Source organism: Mustelus asterias, chromosome 8, assembly GCF_964213995.1.
Source record: "Mustelus asterias chromosome 8, sMusAst1.hap1.1, whole genome shotgun sequence".
NCBI lineage: Eukaryota > Metazoa > Chordata > Chondrichthyes > Carcharhiniformes > Triakidae > Mustelus > Mustelus asterias.
The window spans coordinates 9,974,023-9,993,781 of NC_135808.1; the positions used below are offsets into that span (position 1 = coordinate 9,974,023).

The window sequence follows — 19,759 nt, forward strand, 5'->3', positions numbered from 1 at the left end:
TAATCTTAATTTGTGATCACAATTGCATGTCTTCAGGCAAGGTCAGATTTCAGGCTTAAGCATTGTTACAATATAAAGCAATACCACCATCAGTTGGTTAAAAAGGAGTACTGCAGGGAGGAGAATGATTACCTGTCAATAAAAAGGTCACCAAGACAGATATGCAACTTAAAGGAGTTGGCCCATTTCTCCAGAAATACCCTACAGTGCCCCTGTTAACAGCACCCAGCTCTTTCTTCAACAATTCCAGAGAGCTGATCCAATGCTTAGTCTGTGCGGCGATCACTCTGTCAACCTACAATTTGCCTGGAACCCTCCCCACCATCCTGTCTTAATTCTCGCAGTTTTAGTTAAGTACTGTGGTAGCTTTTGCCTTTTGCAAAATCATTTGAGAAGCCCATTCACACTACAAATCTAAAACCATCATGGCCATTTTTCTTTCTGCTTGCCATTTGCTAAGTGTGGAGTGGACCTAGATGTGCAGGCTGATTCTGATGTAAAAGAGAACAAATTTGCTTCCTCTAGAGAATATTATTTTACTTGGTTAGGGCCAGGGCCAGAAACCAGGTTCAGGCTGTGTTCAAGTTAGGCCTTGCACTGTTGTTACCAAGTGAAACGACTTTGCATTAATGGGATCGTTATAATGCAAACACAACCAATGCATATCTCTGTAAGGTCACTTCTTTCAATGCTGAAAAGGCTGCAATATTTCTTTTGGAGAAGGACTCCAGTAGCCTAGCAAGCCAGTTGTTTCAGTGTCACTAGGGGTGGGAAATAAATGTTGGCTTTGCCACTCAGAATCACCTCCTGCAAACTTTAAAGAGATGCAGCACAGAGTGTAAGTACGACATCCTTCAATTTACACCGGAAACTTTCTTGGACCTGCTTCTGTTCCACCACTGTGACGTCCCTAGCGAGCAGCAGGTTTTGCAGAAAGCAGTTGTTGTTGATGAATCAGCATTTCAGAAGAGAAATTCAGTTTATCCAAGCAGTACAGCACATGCTAATATTACCAAATGTCCCTCATTCTGCTGTCACCTCTATCTGGGCCTGTTGAGAGATCTGTTCTGGTTCTGTTGTGCTTGTGGACTCCAATTAACAGACCTGTCAATCACAGGTGTTGGGACCACATTTATGCTCATGGAATTTAGGGAACTGTGGGGGCTGTTTGCGGTCAGCCAAACAAATGAACTTTGTTGTGATGATAGGTTGTATTTTTGGAGTCAGTGTTATGAGTTCATCGTGATTAGGTTGTGTGCGCATGGGCATTCATTTCATCCAACTTTACCAATCTATCAGCGATGTCCGAATTGTAAAGAAACAAAACCACCACTTATTCAGCGAGGACTAAATTGTCAGAGGATATAGGATTGTGTTGTAGAGAGGTTAGTGGACTATTTGGATTAAAATTTGAGAAGTAAGGAAGAGGAAGTGGGATTTTTCTCCACACGGTGGCACTGTGGTTAGCAGTGCTGCCTCACAGCGCCAGGGACCTGGGTTCCATACCCAGGGCTTGGGTCACTGTCTGTGTGGAGTCTGCACGTTCTCTCCGTGTCTGCATGGCTTTCCTCCAGGTGCTCCGGTTTCCTCCCACAGTCCAAAAACCGTGCTGGTTAGGTGCATTGGCTATGCTAAATTCTCCCTCAGTGTTCCCAAACATGCACTGGAGTGTGGCGACTTGGGGATTTTCAGTGACTTCATTGCAGTGTTAATGTAAATGTCCTTGTGACACTAAGAAATAAACTTAAACTTAAACCAAAGCAACAGGAGTTATGGAATAAGTTACTGTGGCAGATCACAGAAGTAAACTGTGGCTTTAATCAATGGCTTTGAAAGTGTTTCACAGATAAGATGGGATTAAGGCGTTTTGATGAGAAGATGAGTTTGAACTCTGAACATGGGTAGGCCCCTGCAGTTCCTGATAAATTTACCTGGCAAGTATGAAACACTGAGATGTTCTGAATACAGTGGGGATTAGGAGAGCCTGGAGAGAGTAGTGGTGGGCCGTTTGGTGGTGGAGAGAGAATAAGGCAGGAAAGGAAATAGGAATAGTTTTGATTGAATTATTATAGAATATGATATGGCTGGATACGTGCAAACACCACCCAAGGCATAAAGTAAAGGATACAATGGAAATATGTTAGGAACATAGGAATTACTGATAGTTACATGATATAATGAAGCTGTTTACTGATCACAGCAATCAATCTCCATCAACTAGTCTACAAAAGACCCAGTCATGACTTGAAGAAAATTGTGGTGGAGAACGTTGAACAGCAGAAGTTCAAAAATCAGCTGTTTCTCCCAAACATGCTAGACTTACCACGTATCAACTATCTCCCAAAATGCAATTTTCAGGCCAAAATCTGTCCAATTTTGCATTTGAAAGAATCAACACTATCTGTTCCATAGTCCTAGGAGCAGGCTATTCCATAGATAGATGGAATTTTAGCTTGCTGAAATATTGGGGATCATTATGCCCAAACTCACATGCAGGGATCCTATGGATTCAGGTGGAAAGTCGGTTTTACAACCTATCCGTTGACTTTAATAAAGTCAATTCAGGCAAGAGATAAAACTAGCATTGCATCCAATCCCATTGGTTCCAAACAGGCAAGATAAGTTAAATTTGCCTTCCCCCGTACCATTTCTAATCAAACCCTGTTCAAGCACATCAATATGAACAGATAGTAAATTTACATCCAAATATGCAGGAACTGTGTGTGCAGAGCCGAGTCATCCTCAAAAGTGGGTTTGATTCCTGAAGTAACATTCTCTTTCTTCCTCCTGTTCTTGAAGGATAACTCTCCATTCGCAGATTATGTTTGTTTTACTTTAGTTGCACTTTCATGGTATTTCACTGATTGACATCTAACCCACGGTCACTGGGCATTGACCAGGTCATGTTTCATTAGCTGTCTTCACTGGAAGCCAAGAGCTGAATCTCTGTTTTGTTTGTGGGATGTGAGTGTCGGTGGCTGGGCTCAACATTTGTTGCCCATCTCTAATTGCCCAATAGAAGGTGGCAATGAGCCACTGCAGTCCATGTACAGTCACAGTGCCTTTTGGGAGGAAATTGGACATGGATAACTGTGGCTATAAAAGATGTTTATGTATTGATACCACCCATTCCATGCTAGCCCCTACCCTACCACCCCCCCCCCCAATGATTTTTAACCCCCAAAACTGTATGCACAAAACCACAGAGCGTCACCAAGTTGCTCAGAGACTTGCTGTCCGTGAGATAACACTCTGAGAAACCACAGCACGTGCTCCGAGAAGTATTGGGGGGGGTGGGGCGATATGGGGAATGTGGCTCTGTAACATCTACTTTACCCTCCATCCCTCCTTTTCCTGAAAGATTACCCAGGGTGGAATTTTATAAACAGGGTCTATTGCACGGCACAGTGGTTAGCACTGCTGTCTCACAGTATCAGGGACTTGGGTTCAATTCCCAGTTTTGATCACTGTGCGGAGTCTGCACATTCTCCCCATGTCTGTCTGGGTTTCCTCCCACAGTCCGAAAGACGTGCTGGTTAGGGTGCATTGGCCATGCTAAATTCTCCCTCAGTGTACCCAAACAGGCGCCGGAGTGTGGCGACTGGGGGATTTTCACAGGAACTTCATTGCAGTGTTAATGTAAGCATACTTGTCAGACTAATAAATAAAGTTTAACAACTTGGGTAACAGATCTACCATCTATTTTACACTCCATCCCTCCCGTTCCCTGAAAGATTACCCCGAATTGAATTTTATAAACAGGGTTTATTGCGAAATTGGTGGGAGCCAATGCCCGTAATTCACACCAGGTTCTCCAAGGCACTGAGAATCACAAGAGCCTATCTCCCAAATAGAGAAAAAACGCTGTGTCTGTTGTCAGGCCTCAGCTCAAGTTTAACCTGACTTGGTGTCTGGGACGCCGCCATGTTAATGGAGTTCAATATCTGGTCGGGCGTCGAGCGCGATTCCTCAGCCCAACCCTCCACTCTCGCTTGGTATAACTCCGCCCCAGCAGTTAACGAACCTGTGAAAGGGGGGAGGTCAACGGGCTTACAGGTATTCGGGGCCGGCGTTCTCCTACGTGGGCTTCTTGAACCGTCCTCCCCCATTCAACGCCTTCCAAAATGGCCGCCCGCTCACACTCAGCAGAACATTCTGGATCACCCGCTTAGTGAGGGCGCGCATGCGCCCGTCGATGCGCCGGCCAATCGGGAGAATTCCCTCCACTGGGAGCTGGTCCGCGCCTTTGGACCAATTGGAGCTGCGTCCGCTGTAGACGTCATCGGTTGCCGAGCGGCAGGCTCGTAATCTGATAGGTCGAGAGTGGGGGAGGGGCGGGGCGGGATTTAAACTGACCGCGTGCGAGGACCGTTGGGCGCACGAGGTGGCCCCAGGGGAATGGGAGGGGCTGTGGATGGGGGTTGGCCACCTGATCTCCAGGGTTAGGGCACCTATCCTCCCCTACCCACTCTTACCTTCAATGTCAAGTGGATGAATTCATCGCATCTTTCTTGGGGGAAATGATAAAATGACTGAGGGAAGAAAAAGGATGGGCGGGGGTGTCAGTGCTACGCAGATCAAGAAAGAACCTTCTAGAATGTCTCTGTTGGTGGGTCAGGAGAAGGGGTCGAGTCAGGCGGAGTTGGGAGATGGTCATGGGGCGGCTGCGGACGAGCTACTATGGCCAAGGTGTGTGATGATGGCGCATGACGGGCAGACGTGACCAACGATCTCCCGGTAGGATTACCTACAAGTAGCAGTGATGGCGGCTGAAGGTACAATTACGGGCTGCCTTTCCTGACCGGCGCCCCACCATTGTCACCTCACGGCGGTTGGGGGCCAAAACGGGGAGGGTGGCCGGATAGGGCGCATGGCCGGCTTTCATGTCCTGTCCAGATGTTCCTGTCTTTGCTGAGGTGCATGGCGGGCTTGGCGAACAGATGGGCGCTGCGCCCTATCCTCATCCGGTCAGGTTCAAGTTGTTTCGACGACCCCATCCTTCGCCAAATGTCATGGTCATCACTGTTCCCTGGTGTGAGGGGGGCAGCTATTGTAATCTGTACTGTACAGGCTGTAGAAAACTTTGCTGAGCAACTATTTTGGAAATGCAGCATCTAATAACTAACATTATTGCTTTAATGATTGTGATATATATCTATATAATCTACATATGTATTCAATATATACATGTGTGTGTGTGTGCGTGCTTTGTGAGGTATACCTTCGTGGTATGGAAATTGTGCCAACAAATTGTACTAATATTGCAAATACATATGTAAATTTCTTTATTTCTCTTCCTTTCCTCTTTTCTCCTTTCTTACTCTCTTGCACCTTCTTTCCTCCCCCCCCCCCCCTCCCACCACCTCCCCTCCCCCCACCCACGCCCTCTCCTAACCCACACTTCTCTCTAATCCGCCTGCCTAACACTTTTCAACCCCCCCTCTGGAAGTCAATGGAGCATTCCTTCAAAAAAAAGCAAAATGGTTTCCCAGCCCCACCCGCCGCCCACCCACCTCGCCCTCACCGCGCCAAGGACTATGCTTCGAGCCGGATCGAGGCCAAGTTCCGCGGAGACCCCCGCCTCGTTCGTCGCCAGGCTCGCCGCTTCGAGTACAGCTTGGAAGGGGGAGGGGGGCAGCAGCTGGTCTGACGTTGATCTGCCTCGGGTTTCCGTTGGCACGGGACCTACTGAGGGCGGCGTTTAGACCGTGATGTCCTTCTGGCAGACAACCTGGGCAGGAAAAAGAGATCTCAAATTGGCTGGACAGGTTTTTTTGGGAGGGAGGAGTTCGGGAGGGATGGGGGGGAAGGGGTGCGCGGGAAGGGGAGGGTAAACAGGGTACTACACCAATCACATTTAATTCTTTTTTAAAAAAAGTATATATATATATATATATTTATATATAAATTAATTCTGGATCTACATTCAAGTTTGGCCACAGGACCCGGTAAGTGGGGTCACACCTCGGGCTGGTGGTTTTGATTGCGTGGCGCATTGTTAGCAGGGTGTGGGGAAAGAATGCTCCGTTCACATGCAGAAGGGGGCAGGGGAGATGGTCGCGCCGTGAGGGCCTTGTTGACCGACTCAGAGGCGACTAGAGAACCCTGGCTGGAACGGTGTCTTGCGCCGCCTGTACCTCCTCCGACATTTGAGGGCAGCGAACCAGAAGGTACGAGACAAAGAAAAGGGAGAAATCTTTTAAGCTGCAGTATCCCTGGCTTTCAGAAGATCTGAAGGCTGCGGAGATGTGTGAAAAGTTCCAATATCTTAGCGATGGGTAAACTAAGGTTGAGCCGCAGTGCTCAACCTTATGGATGGAGGTTCTTTGCATGGTTTGTTGTTTCCCCCATCAATGGCGGAATAAAGAGTGCTGAATGTGAAATGGATTGGAGACCTTCTCAAATTGGTTGCAACGATTTGTGTTCAATGGTTTTGGGGGATGGTGGCAGTAAGGGAGGGTGAAGAAATGGGCAGATATTGGACCTTGTTGCACATCTCCAGCAGGCCAGCTATTTCAGAGCTGTCAGAAATCAAATCTACACAACATCTTCACGTGCGAATGTACTCATAGACCTCTTGCAGTTTTGCCTTTTCACCCTTGCCCCACTCCCCTTTCCACCAACAAATAAAGATTGTTTTTGAAATTAAAAGTACAGGGGATGGAAACATCTTGATTCAAAGGCCTTGATGGAGTGGAAGAAGTGTCTTTGGAGAGGCCTATAAGGGGCCAGGTTGTTGGGGGTTGGAGGTGGGGGAATGTGGAGGGCCTTTACCTGAAGAGCTCTGAAGTACTGAGGTCACCATCTTACTTGGTACAGGCACTACTGCAAGGTCCCTGATGCCCCTTGGACTGATACTCCATCAGAGAGTCTTGAGCTAAGACAAGGACTGCACTGAAGATCTTTTCACACGTGTCTGCAAAGTCGATGTGAGGTGGTGTGGCTTATTTTTTTTGTGTCTGTCTCTGTGCGTGTATGAGTGTCTGTGTGCATGTCCATTTGTCTTTTCAACCAGTACGTCCCCAGATGACCCATGCCTTGCCACGTGACGTGTCAACCATGTTAGCGCACAGACGCCCCACATCATGTTGTTAATTTTCAGTTTACTGTGCAACAAAGGTTCATTGCCTCCAAAGGTTAGTCCTGGTCTTAGGGTTTGCCAGTGCATGCCACTTCAGTCACAGCAGCACATGCTAGCTCTCTTGAGTCCAGGCTGATGTGGAATCACACTAAGACCTTCTCTGGGTCACCAAAAGAGGTTGACATTGCAACCAAGTGGCCTTTCTTCCAGGGATCCCAGAGGACCGCACCTTTTGGTTACTGTCACCCAGCACAGTGCCGCTTCCTAATTAAGCCCATCATGTTGTATTGTCTCACATAGTGAACAAAGAAGACAATTTTCCATTCAGAAAGCTAGGCCTCAGCTGATGAAGGAATTTCCAAATTCAACTGAGAATAGGCCCCCTCAATATTCAAATCTCTAAAGAGGAAACATTGAATACAAAATCTTTCCCTAAAGTTTCTGCTTTTGCAGATTCCACGGGTGGAATTCCACAGCCCCCTGGTGGTGGGGGAGAGGGCACAGAAAATGTTGCGAACCTTTCAAAAGTCCATTGACTTCAGCATGATCAGAAAATCCTGCCAATGGCAGGGGCCCTAAAATTCCACCCCATGATTTTGTTTTTTAATCTGTGACTGTTCCTTTGCAGAGAGAAACATTTCACAAAATACTGAAATGAAGTGGGTTGCCTAAGTCAGGCGAATTCTGAAATATACCCCCCCCCCCCCCCCCCCCCGCCCCCAACCCCAATTGGACCAAGTTAAATTTGGAAATTTTTCTTTTGGTACTTGCCCTTAAAAAAGAGAAAGTGCTTGAAGCATAGTTCCAGAAAAGAGACCTTGTAATCCGGTCTGGACCAAGTGTATGGTGACCACCTCAGTGGCAGGTCCCACGGGCTATTAAGTGCAACCTAGCAAGACCAGACCAGATTGGTTGGTGGGGGTGGTGGGAAGGGTTGGAGGTATATATCATAATTCACCCACCTTAACCTCTCAAGCAGATCTTCCCTCCCCCATCAGCCGATGGAGTCACAGGTGTGCCCACCTCCCTGCCTGCCTTTGCTCTCAACTAATGGAGATTTTGGAGAGGCAAGAGGTCTCATGGAGGAGTTTGAGTTGGGAGGGTGGAAGTACAGTGGGCAGGTGGCTTTTCTTCAAAAGAAACTGGAATCCGTACATCAGTCCAGCAAAGTGTTAACTTCTTTGCCTCCTGTTAGATTGAAAGTTTCACAAAAAAGTGTGTCCAAGATGTTGTGTTGAAGCTGGATTTCTGTCTGTATCGCATGTGTGTCAGCTTTTAGTCTGTTGCCAACTGGTTGTAGCTGCCTGGCTTGAATTTTATTTTCTTTTGCCTACAAAAATGAATTTCAATGGTTTGTACTGTGTTGTGCTCTCTTAAGAAGTCTTACTTGTATGACCTGTGACAGATTTGCAATTTGCCATTCTATCTTGCTGGCTTAGTGTTTCCATTGGGCACCATCCAAGGTGAGAGAGACACCAGCCTCCCCTTGTATGTTTTCACCTGTTCTCAGCCATCCCACAAGGGAGTTAAGAGTTATGGGGGACAGACAGTAAAGTGGAGTGAGGCCAATATCAGATCAGCCATGATCTTATTGCATAGAGAAGCAAGACTTGAGGGGCTGAATAACCTACACCTGCTTTTATTTCTGCAACATTTACCAGAGTGTTGTCACACCCTCTGATCCTCCCCAAAGATCTCTCTCTCTCCACCTGAAGAATTTTGGTTGGAATTTGTGACCGACAGCAACAGGTGAGGAGGACAATGTCAGATCTGTTGGCTTCTCGTGAAAGTTTCACCCCACCATTTCCACCAGTTCAATTCCATTTAGGTTGTGAACCACTCCAACCCACTCTTCCTTCCAAGATTCCATCTTAAAATGGAGGGTGCGGCATTGGGAGAGACTTGAGGAGAATCTTTTTGGTTCAGAAACCATCGTTCACATTTGGGAACGGTTGATAATTCTGGTGCAGCCCAGTGCTAATCAAAATTGGCATAGGAACTGGAATTAGGGATCCATTTTCCCAATCCCTCTAATTTAGTAGAGTTGGCATGGGGCATATTGCCTGGCTATAACTGTATTGGTCTTGGTTGGTCATCCATGCTTATTGAGCATATTTATTAGTGGAGAGGGTGCTGGGGGGTGGGGAATTTGCAGCTGTTAGAGTATTTGTAGCTGAGCCTACAGCTCAATTCTAAGCAAATGGACAACTTCAGATAGCTTTCATGGGCAGGTTAACTTCTGAACCTGGTTGGGCAAACCTCAAAATCATTGCTTTGTGACCAGTCTGGCTGAGAACTGATGAACGCCCATGGGAGTGTTGGCCCATCAAGTTAACATGTTGACCATCATGAGCAAGTACCGGAAAGCTGTGTTGTGCCTTGGTTGTGACCCACTTCCACTTTCGATCATATGTGCATACATTTTTATTTCCGTTCCATTGCCGCTGGTTATTTGCAGTATCAAAGTTTACTGTATCTTTACCATATGTGAGATGGTAGAGCGCTCCACCATCAGCTCAGTGTCCATTCAAACACCCACTGACATCATCTAAACACTGAGCAACGATGGAATGCAGTTGCTTTTGAGCCAGTCTTTGCCCTGGAGAAGGTCAAAGGGCAAAGCCTGGATTTTGCCCTCACTTTGGCTCGGCAGCAGATCAGTCTGTCGTTGCTTGTTCAACCACATCTTGGAAAGTTTCTGTTACTGAAGTTTCATTGAACATTTTCACCAAATGTTGTCTCCCCCTCTTTCACCTATTGCGGTTGAATCCATTGCAACATATGATATCTTCTGCCTTGCATTGAATTCTGAGGACATCCCTCAGCCAAGGACCCTGCTCTGTTGATATGAGGTGTGATTGTAATTGAATGTATAATGTGGTGGATGTTGTTTCAAGGAGCAGAAATTCTTCCACCCTCATTTAGAAACATATTTTATCACTAGATGTGATTTACAAAATATATTTAAAGGCTTGCTCTTGCCTCCATTCTCCCATCTCCAGTATTCCTGTGCTAGTTTTGGCTCATCAGTACTTACAAATTTATTTTGCTGCAATAATACGGGCTGTAGCTCACTGTGGAGTCCCTACTCCTCCCAATGCTTCTCAGCAGCAGAGACTTATCTGTCGCCATAGCAGCAAAACACAACACAGGATCTGGCAAGTCACAAAGTGATCGCTGACAGGAGGTTATGGGACAGAGTTTGAGTGTTTTGCTGCTATTGGTTTTAACCCCTGTACAGACATAGTTACACTTATGTATATAGTTATGATTATACCCCTACACAGATGTAGATATACACACTGATTTGTATGTATACACATCGATATGCGCATGTCAATACACATACAGATATATATATATATATATATATACTGGGATAAACACATTGACATGCACAAAGATAGAGAGCAGTGGAGGCATTGGCAATGGTATTGTCACTGGACTACTAACCCCAAGACCCAGGGTAATGCTGTGCAGACATGGGTTCAAAAGCCAAGTCAGATGATGAAATTTGAATTGAAAGTCCAATGATGACTATGAAACCATTGTCAATTGTCGTTAAAAACTCACCCCTTCACTAATGCCCCTTCGGAAAGAATATTTGCTGTTCCGATTTGATCTGGTCTACATGTGACTTCAGACCCATATCAATGTGGTTGACTCTTAAATGCCCTCTGAAGTGGCCTAGCAAACCACTCAGTTCAAGGAAACTTTGGGATGGGCAATAATTGTTATCCACATCCAATTAACAAATAAAAAAAGACAAATGTTATAGAATATTAAGAATGTAAGGTAATCTTAGACAAACAAAGCCTAACAAAAGCGCAGAATAAGAAACAGGAGCAGGAGTATGGCTCCTCAAGCCTGCTCTGCCATTCAATACAATCATGGCTAATCTTCTGCCTTAAGTCCACTTTCCCACCCGGTCCCCTAATGTTTAATTCCCTGACGAACAAAGATCTGTCTATCTCAGCTTTAAATGTACTCAATAATGGAGCATACACAACCATCCGGAGGCAGGGGGTGGTTAGAGAGTTCCAAAGATTCACAACCCCCTGAGGAGAAGAAATTTCTCCTCATTCTCACGTTAAATAATCGACCCTTTATCCTGAGACTGTGCCCACTCTCTGTGTGCCTTCCAGTATTCTGAATTCCCCAGCCAGTGGCTACACCTTCTCAGTATCTACCCTGCCAAACTTGCTCATCAGGTTCCCAAAGCAGGATATAGGACTGAATTATAAGCATATCCCATGACACCCAATGCCACCTTTAGATTCACATGAGATGCCTCATGCTTAATCTTACGGGGCAATCCACATACCCTGTTAAACCAATGAGAATGCATTAAAGCTTTAAAGTGAGGATTTGAACCTTGAACTTTCATCTCAGTGACTTGGCCCAGGATGTGAGGCGAGAATTAACTATTTGAATAGTTTGAATAGTCCCCACCCAGTTCCGAGGGGACACCATGAAACTGGCCACAAAGTGGAAATCATGTGACTGAAGTTTAGTGTGGCAACCCACGTCAATCTGCAGCTCACTTCACTTTTCAGCCACATCCATTCGAAGAGCCAAACCAATACAGAGATTCTGAGAGGTGGGAAATGCAACGTAACAAGAGACTGAAACTAAAAAGAAGAATTGTCATGTGTTTCTTTTTTTGCCCTGCAACATGTGTCACTCTCCCCGCCATCATGATGTTTGCATGACCTTCATTCTGTCACAAGTTGAAGCCATTCATTCTCTGTGCTGTGTCTCTTCACGTGTTTGTGGTCCAAGCTACGGTGCCTCCAGAGTTGCCAAATCTCGAAGTATCCCACAGGGGCTGTGGGCACTTTGAGGATAAATTTCAACTTGACGCGGTAGGCAGGAAGCACACAGGAACAGATAAAATGTCAGTATCACATCCCTCTCCCCAATATTTCTCTCCATTGATTGCGCCACCATTCCCTGCCATATACTGGAAGAATCTCTAGATTCCGAAGCACGCCAACCAAGTTCGATAACATAAAGAAGCTATTGAGGACTCTCTGCTTCCAAAATGGTCTTCAAAAACAATAAGGAATGCGTACCACCGCATGGCAACCCAGAACATGTTGTCCTCTGCCAGCCAGTCGCAATACCAGGTGCTGAAGTAGGTCCACTGCATCCTTAACTTTCCCATCCAAAATGTAGAAGGAGGCAAAACCCAAAAAGGCAACAGAAAGCAGTTCATGCCGAAGGCAAATAGACTGCAGGAAAACCCATATAGTTGTCTCAACTATATGTAGATCCCCTAATGGTTAGTGCAAATGGGGGCTAGGTTGCTTATAAAGTATTTATTGGATGGGAGGGAGACAATGGGCATTTGATCAATTTTAACTCCTCAGCTACATCAATTGGTCAGGGTGGAGTATAAAATGCCTACGGATATGCCCAGTTGCGCAATAATTTGGGGGGTGGGGAGGGTTTGTACACACATTCATTTCAAGTTATCTCCCGCATTCGGCTAGGTGGCTAGCGTGGCATCAATGTAATATGTGAGGAGGAAGGAGGGTGTAAGGCTTCGAAGGCGGCAAGTGTGGAAAAAGACTAGATGTTCACTGAATTGGGCCTGCCTGTCACCCTGCCAATTTAGGGCATTGATTAAGAACAAAGGTCCCGAAGCCTAGGCCACAACAAAGGAGCACACTGCGCTGGGATGTGAAAGCAGAGATGTTGTAGATTGTTGGTAGATTTGATTCTCGATGCTTTGAAATGTTCCTCATATCCTGGAATCATCCAAGCACAATCCTGTGGAGAGCATACTTCTTCATTCTGATTGGAGGCACTTGAAATCTAACTATCCAACAGGTCACCTGTATCCTATTTTTTAACCACTTTTACAGTTGAAAGAAATTACCACCCTTTTTTTTGATTAATGAGAAGTGACCGTCATTATCTTTGTGATAGAAGCCTACCAACTCATCCCACATCCCCACATGGCACAAATTAGATTTATATTTTCCTCACCTTCTCTACCTGCTACTGATTGTCTCCCCCACCAGCTGAGCTTGGGCAGCTCCTAGATCTCAAAACATTGTTCCAGCATTCTGTCTCAGATATACAACCCATGTGTAAAATCCTGAGTCTCGCTAAGGGTGGCCTGGATTCTTTCCACCCTGATGTTGAACAGTTTTGCGAGTTGGTTTCCAGCAAAGTTAGCTCAATCTGCTCAAAGCATCAGATTGCTTTTGACTTAAAGGAAGTAAAGTCTTTTTCATCGAATTATGCAATTGGCTGGTGCAAATATCCTCATTGAGATTGGTAGATTCCAATTCTTTAAGGCCCCACAGCTTCCCCCCCACCTCATTATAAATTGGCTTCCTCTCGCCATATCACTTCGAGGACTTGGCTTGGCTGCTCCAGGGTACAGAGGGGTTCGCCCTCCTTGGCGACGGATGCTGTGGCTTTAACACGGATTTCTTCCCTTTTTATATATTTTTTGTTTTGTTTAGGAGAGGCAGCTCTCAACGATGGGGGCAACCAACTCCCGGCTGATGAGCACCCTGACTCACATGAAAGACCGGTGCAGCGAGACCCAGCTGAATGGCGTGATGTCGTCGCACCCTCCGCCGCGCCTGCAGATCACGGAGAATGGCGAATTCCGTAACGCCAGTGGCCACTGACGCGAGGGGAGAGGAGGCGGCGGGATTTTGGGGGAGTAGGGGGCAGGGGGGACTGCGGTGAAAGCAAAGCCGGGTGTAAATCATCTCCCGCCACTCCTTCACTTCATCTCTCTCTCTCCCCTTCCTGCTCCCTCTCCCCATTTCTTCCCCCTCAAGCGCAGGCCTGTGGTGTGATGGAACTAGCAAGCCAGTGGAATGAAAACCGATTATAGCTTTTAACAATTATTTTATATCCTCTCATCATTCATGCACGAACACTCCCAATTCTCATGGCTGTGGATAATGCCCAGATCTTGATGCACTTAAAAGTGGTATATTTTTCATTGCACTTTTCTACTTGTGTGCCATGTTTCAATGGCCTACTGTATGAGAAAGAAAAGGAAAAAGTTTGAGATATAAATATATATAATATATATAAATAAATATAACAAAAAATGTACAGTACGCATATATCTCTGGTTACATGGAGAGTGGGTTCGACTGAAACCTTCATTCGTAAGGCTGTTAATTTCATTCCTGGCAAATGCATGCATTGGATAGCGGGCGGTCGCTGCAGATCTTGAAGTGTGGCTCCAGTTCACCAGCAAGAAGTGTATGCTGGCATGTGCACTCCCCACCCCTTCCATTCCCTTCGCCTCAAGGTGCTTGCGTCAATTTCTCTAGTGCCAGTCATGCTCTTGAAGTAATTTGCATGTAATCTCAAATATTTGCCATAAAGGAACAAATCAGAGCTCACTTGGTGGATTGATGGCTAACCGATGGACAACGTTACACCTAATCTGACAACCTGAGATCATTCTGCGGCATTCGAGTACGCCGGTGCGTAACAGATTCATTTGTAATTTCTTTCTCATATTTCTTTTAAAATGCTTTTTATATAGCATCTTTCACGGCAGGAAGTCTCAAAGCTCTTGGCGGCTTTTGAAATGTAGTCCCTGCCATAATGTAGAAAACACAACAGCCTGTTTGTGCGCAACACCATTATAAAAGTTACAAAGCCACTGTGCAGAGTAGTCCAAATCTACCTTCTTGCTTGCTCCAAAAAACAAATTCAAATTGAACCCAATTCACGGTTCCCACAAGAGACACTTACATGATCGATCCAAGCTGACAAGAAAAGGCATTACACCCTGATCTTGGGCTTGATCTGACACTTGATCTTAGCCAAAAGGCCAAATCCCACCAACAGTAACTTGATAACAACCAGGCAATCTGCTTTTTTAGTGCTGCTCGTTGAGAAATAAATATTGGTCAAGACATCAGGGAGATCTCCCCTGTTCACTTTGAAATGGTGCTGCAGGATCTTTGATGTCCACCTGAGGGAGCAAGCGGAACCTTGGTTGAACTTCACATCTGAAAGACAGTTTCTCTGACAGTACAAAACTCTTTTGGTACTGCACTGGGAGCAACAGGCTGTATTACTTGTACTCAAATCTCTTGGATTGGGACTTGAATAGCAACCTTCTGAATCAGAGACAAGAGCTCCACTGACCTAGGCACGGCTGACAGCATGTATGAGACGAAAACATCTCTGGTAAAATAACTGATGAAGAAGTCTTGGCTGATTACTTTGTTTTAATGTAAGTTTGTTTCCCACAGGATAATTTCATTCAGATTCTAGCTCCTGTTTGCCTGATCAGTTTTCCTCACTGCGATCAGTAGGGTCAAAGACTTTGCATTTTGAGGTGTCCTTGAAAGTCCAACTCCAAACTGGAAGCTCACTAATTAAGCTAGAAGTTCAACTTTTGCTGGTCAACTTTCCTGCTGGTGTCAAACACGGTAATCCCAACTCCTGCTGGTTTCTCAAACTAGAAGCTTAACTCCTGCTGGTCTCAAATTAGAATTTCAATTTCTACTGGTCTTAAACTCGAAGCCCAACTCCCACTGGTCTCACAATGGAAGCACAATGCTAGCTGGTCGCTCAAACCAAAATTGTAACCAGTAACCCCTGAAGATGCCAGTATGAACTTAGAAGCCCACACCTTCTGGTCTCAAAATAGAAGTCCTAACTGCTGAAAGGCTCTCAGACCCAAATCTCCGATCCCTATTGGCTTTCAAGGCTTTACACCTGTTGGTATCCAGGACTCAAGACCCCATATCTGTCAGCCCCCAGGAACCAGAAGCCCAGGCTACTGATGTTACCATGACCTGAAACACCAACTCCTGCTGGTGAGAAGGTGAAGACTTGATTTTTGCTATCACTTGAAACCATAGCCCCAACATCTGTTTGTCTTCTGGATGCGAAGCCCAAATTCCAGGTGGTCTGCTATCGGAGTTGAATGGATAGTAAATTCTACCAGGTACCTTCAATGTACAAAACAGGTCATGCTCCTGGCTGAGCTTTCAGAGTCTATGGAAATTGCTGAACTAGATTTAGTGGGTTTATGCAAAATGAAACCATGATTTCCAGCATTTCTCTGAATCTTTAAATATTTTCCAATGATGTAGATAATTGGAGGATTGGAATGGTACTGTAAATTTGGGAGCACAGAGGGAAATAGTGCTGATAACCAAGGAATGGAGCAGATAAAGGAGGAAGAGTGAATGGTGTACAAAATTGGGGGTGTGGAGGGTGATTGGTGGAGCTAATCGGGGGTGGGGATGATGCTGATCATAGTTTGTTTTATTTGTCTTGTAATGAAGAAAGAGATTTACATTTATATATGATACCTCTGAGTATCCCAAAGCTTTATGATACAGCGTACATTTTGAAGTGTGGTCACTATTGTAATGTAGATAATGCAGCAACCAATTTGCACACAGCAAGCTCCCACAGATAGCAGTGCAATAATGGTGAGCTAATCCATTTATTGATGTTTTTGAAAGATAAATATTGGGCTCAACTCTGCTCATCAGGCAATGTCATGGGTTTAGCATCTCTGACTGGTGCAGCACTCCCTCAACCCTTTACTGAAATGTCAACCTTGATTTTGTGCTCGAGTCCCTGGAGTGGAATTTGTTCACTTGACCTTCTGAAAGTACAGCACTGAATGTGAAGTTTTCGTTTCCAGCTGTTCAATAACCGGTCATTAACACGACTGGTTTTAGCCTCTGCCTTTTTTGGTCAAATGATGACAGTGTTACTGACAAGTGGTGCAACATACTTTACAAGGCATTTTCCTTTTGTATTACTGGCCACTCGAGTCCTGGTCACTCAACATCTTGATTTGTCCCAAGATGGATAATGATTTGTTCAGCCCTCTCCGTTTCATCTTTTTTGTTTTTGTCTTCCTGGTCATTTGATGTGCTGTTTTCATCCTTTCCTGGTAGCATTGATTCATTGCTACAGGGGTTTGACTGCTTCCCAGAACCTTACCCAAGTGACCATTCCTCAATTCTTCATGTTCAGGCCTTTGACAATTGAATGTCAGCAGACTAATTGGCCACAGTAGGGTGGAAATCTGACTGTGCCCTCATACAATAGCCAGAGACAGGTGAGAGGGTCAGCCCATGTTTTAAATTTGTGGTCCCTTCTTAGTCCAATGCTCTGAGCCTAACTGTAACTGCCTGACTGCTGCCTTAACTGAGCCAACAGTGCATGCAAGCTGACCCCGAAGCCTGTCCCCAATCTACAAGGCACAAGTGTTGTAGAGTGTGCTAGAATACTCTCCACTTGGTATGGATGGATGCTGCTCCAACAACACTTAAGGAGCTTAACACCATCCAAGACAAAGCAGCCCACTTGATTGGCATCCTATCCACAAACATTCACTCCCTCCACCACCAATGCATGGTAGCAGCAGTGTATACCATCTACAAGATTCACTGCAGGAACTCACCAAGGCTCCTTAGACAGCACCTTCCAAACACATATCAGCTACCACCTAGAAGGATAAGGGCAACAGACACATGGGAACACGACCACCTGGAAGTTGCCCTCCAAGTCACTCACCATCCTGACTTGGAAATATATCGCTGTTCCTTCACTTGTGCTGTGTCAAAATCCTAGAGCTTCCTCCTTTACATACGTACGTAAAGGAACAACAGGAGTTTCATTCAATAGAAAAGAAAATGGCCTCCCCAATAGAGCAGAGGTTGGTTCTTTCACAGGTTCATGCATTGTCTCAGGGTTGTCACAAAGTCTCATTCCTGATCACAAACAAATATCAAACAAACATACTACCATAGCTGATCATCTTCGTGTGTGATAATTAAAGGAACAAGAATAGGCCAATGAGCCCCTGGAGCCTTCTCCACCATTCATTTGGACCATGGTTGATCAGTATCGCACCTCCATTTACCCACATTGGATCCATATTCCATTATGTCCTTACCGTACTAAAATCTATCGTCGCAATGTTGAAATTTACAATCAAACTGCAACCTTTTTGGAACGAGCGTTCCAGATTTCCACCATCCTTTTTCTGAATAGGGGAAGCACACACCTACAGGCAAAGATATCAACAACAACCCTTTCAGAGCTGGATCTCCAAGCTCAGTGCGGATCAGGGTGTACATGTGGTAAATCACCACAGTTGGAACACTAGTGACCACAGAGAGGATTGTGCTTTATTCACAGAATAAGTTGCACTGTTGAACACAAATGACTTCCTGGAGTTATTTAGCCTACCGATTACAGCACAACTCTCTGTATCTTTCAGGAAAAGTGTATTGGAGATGCGAAAGAGGATTTTACTTTTTAAGTTAACCTTAATGCTAATATACATATTAAAATAACGTTCGACTTCCTGTTTCAATACATTATGTGGCAAAACAGACACTGGATTTATGAAGAATTACTTCTGTTGGAACCTCAGATTCAATGCTCCCTTTAGAATCTAGCAACTCTGAATGGCCTGTTCTTTTTTTCCCCATGCACAGCCCCTTAATTGTTGTTTTCCACAACTGAGCACACACTTTATTAATTAGGGAGTAAGCCCTGCGTGCACACAACCATGCAACATAGTGGAAAAATTCTTCATGGCATCCCAATGTGCATTTTACAGTCAAGGAAGCACTTTTGATATAGCATCTCAAGATACAACGTACTGCTTCAGTGTTGGGAAATGTGGCATACGATGTGTGCATGGAAAAATCCCACAAATACCAGCGACCGCATAATCTATTCGTAATGAAGTTGGTTGATGTATAAATGTTGTACAAGACAACTCAGGTGAAAGAACTCCCTATTCTTTGGTACACTGCCAATGGATCTTTTACCTTTACCAGGACAAGCCTTGGTTTATTGTCACATTCAAAAGGCCCCGCCTCTGACATTGCACTGCAGCTTGCCTCACTACAGCATTGGGAGAATGAGCCAATATTTTCTACTAAATTTCTGGAGTGAGTTATGAATCTTCCAAAACTACGATGCTATCACTGAGTCAGCTTTGGCACTCTAAAAGGAAGATCATTTTAAATCTCTATATCGGGTAGTTACTTGGTGTTGCAACCCAATAGATTGGTGTAAAAGCCAGAAAAGCATCAAAAATCGACCTGGCAACCTTTTCAGTAGCCAGGAGAAGGGAGAGTGCAGAGATGGCTCTGCTTAGAAGGTGTCGCAACATTGTACATGAATTCAAAAAGAGTAGGATTATATTGTCCACTTGTGCCTACGGCCCAAATCCCAAACACCCACCATCGCATGGTCCTTGTGGAATCAAAAGTCCCATCTTCATATTGAGAATATCCTACATTGTGTTGTGTGGCACTAGCACCATGCTACACAGGATAGACTTTGAACAGATCTAGTAACTCAAGACTGGGCATCCATGAGGTGCTGGGGGCCATTATCTGCAGCAGAATTGTACTCAACATCTGTAATCTCATGGCCCAGTATATCCACCAATCTAATATTAATACCCATCAACCAGGGTTCAATGAAGAGTGTAGGAGGACATGCCAGAAGCAACACCAGGCTATCTAAAAATGAGGCATCAACCTGGTGAAATTACAACGCAGGACTAATTGTGTGCCAAACAGCAAAAGCAGCAAGTAATAAGCTAAGTTATTCCACAACCAATGGATCAGATCCAATCTCAGCAGTCCTACTACATTCAACTGTGAATAGTCGTGGACAATTAAACAA

General features: G+C 45.1%; 1 protein-coding gene across 3 annotated transcripts in view; it reads left to right on the plus strand.

Annotated features, from left to right (window-relative positions):
- The window catches only part of LOC144496840 (ras/Rap GTPase-activating protein SynGAP-like), a 770,844-nt gene extending 757,023 nt beyond the window's left edge, over positions 1-13,821 (plus strand). For 2 of the 3 annotated variants that reach the window (XM_078217406.1, XM_078217407.1), the window contains exon 14: positions 5,450-5,755. In XM_078217406.1, coding sequence (XP_078073532.1) covers positions 5,450-5,650 — 201 coding nt within the window. In that variant the 3' untranslated portion in view covers positions 5,651-5,755. Of the gene's footprint in view, positions 1-5,449; positions 5,756-13,560 lie in introns of those variants that run through there. The other variant, XM_078217405.1, reaches the window with a different exon arrangement.
- Positions 13,822-19,759: the final 5,938 nt, after the last annotated feature.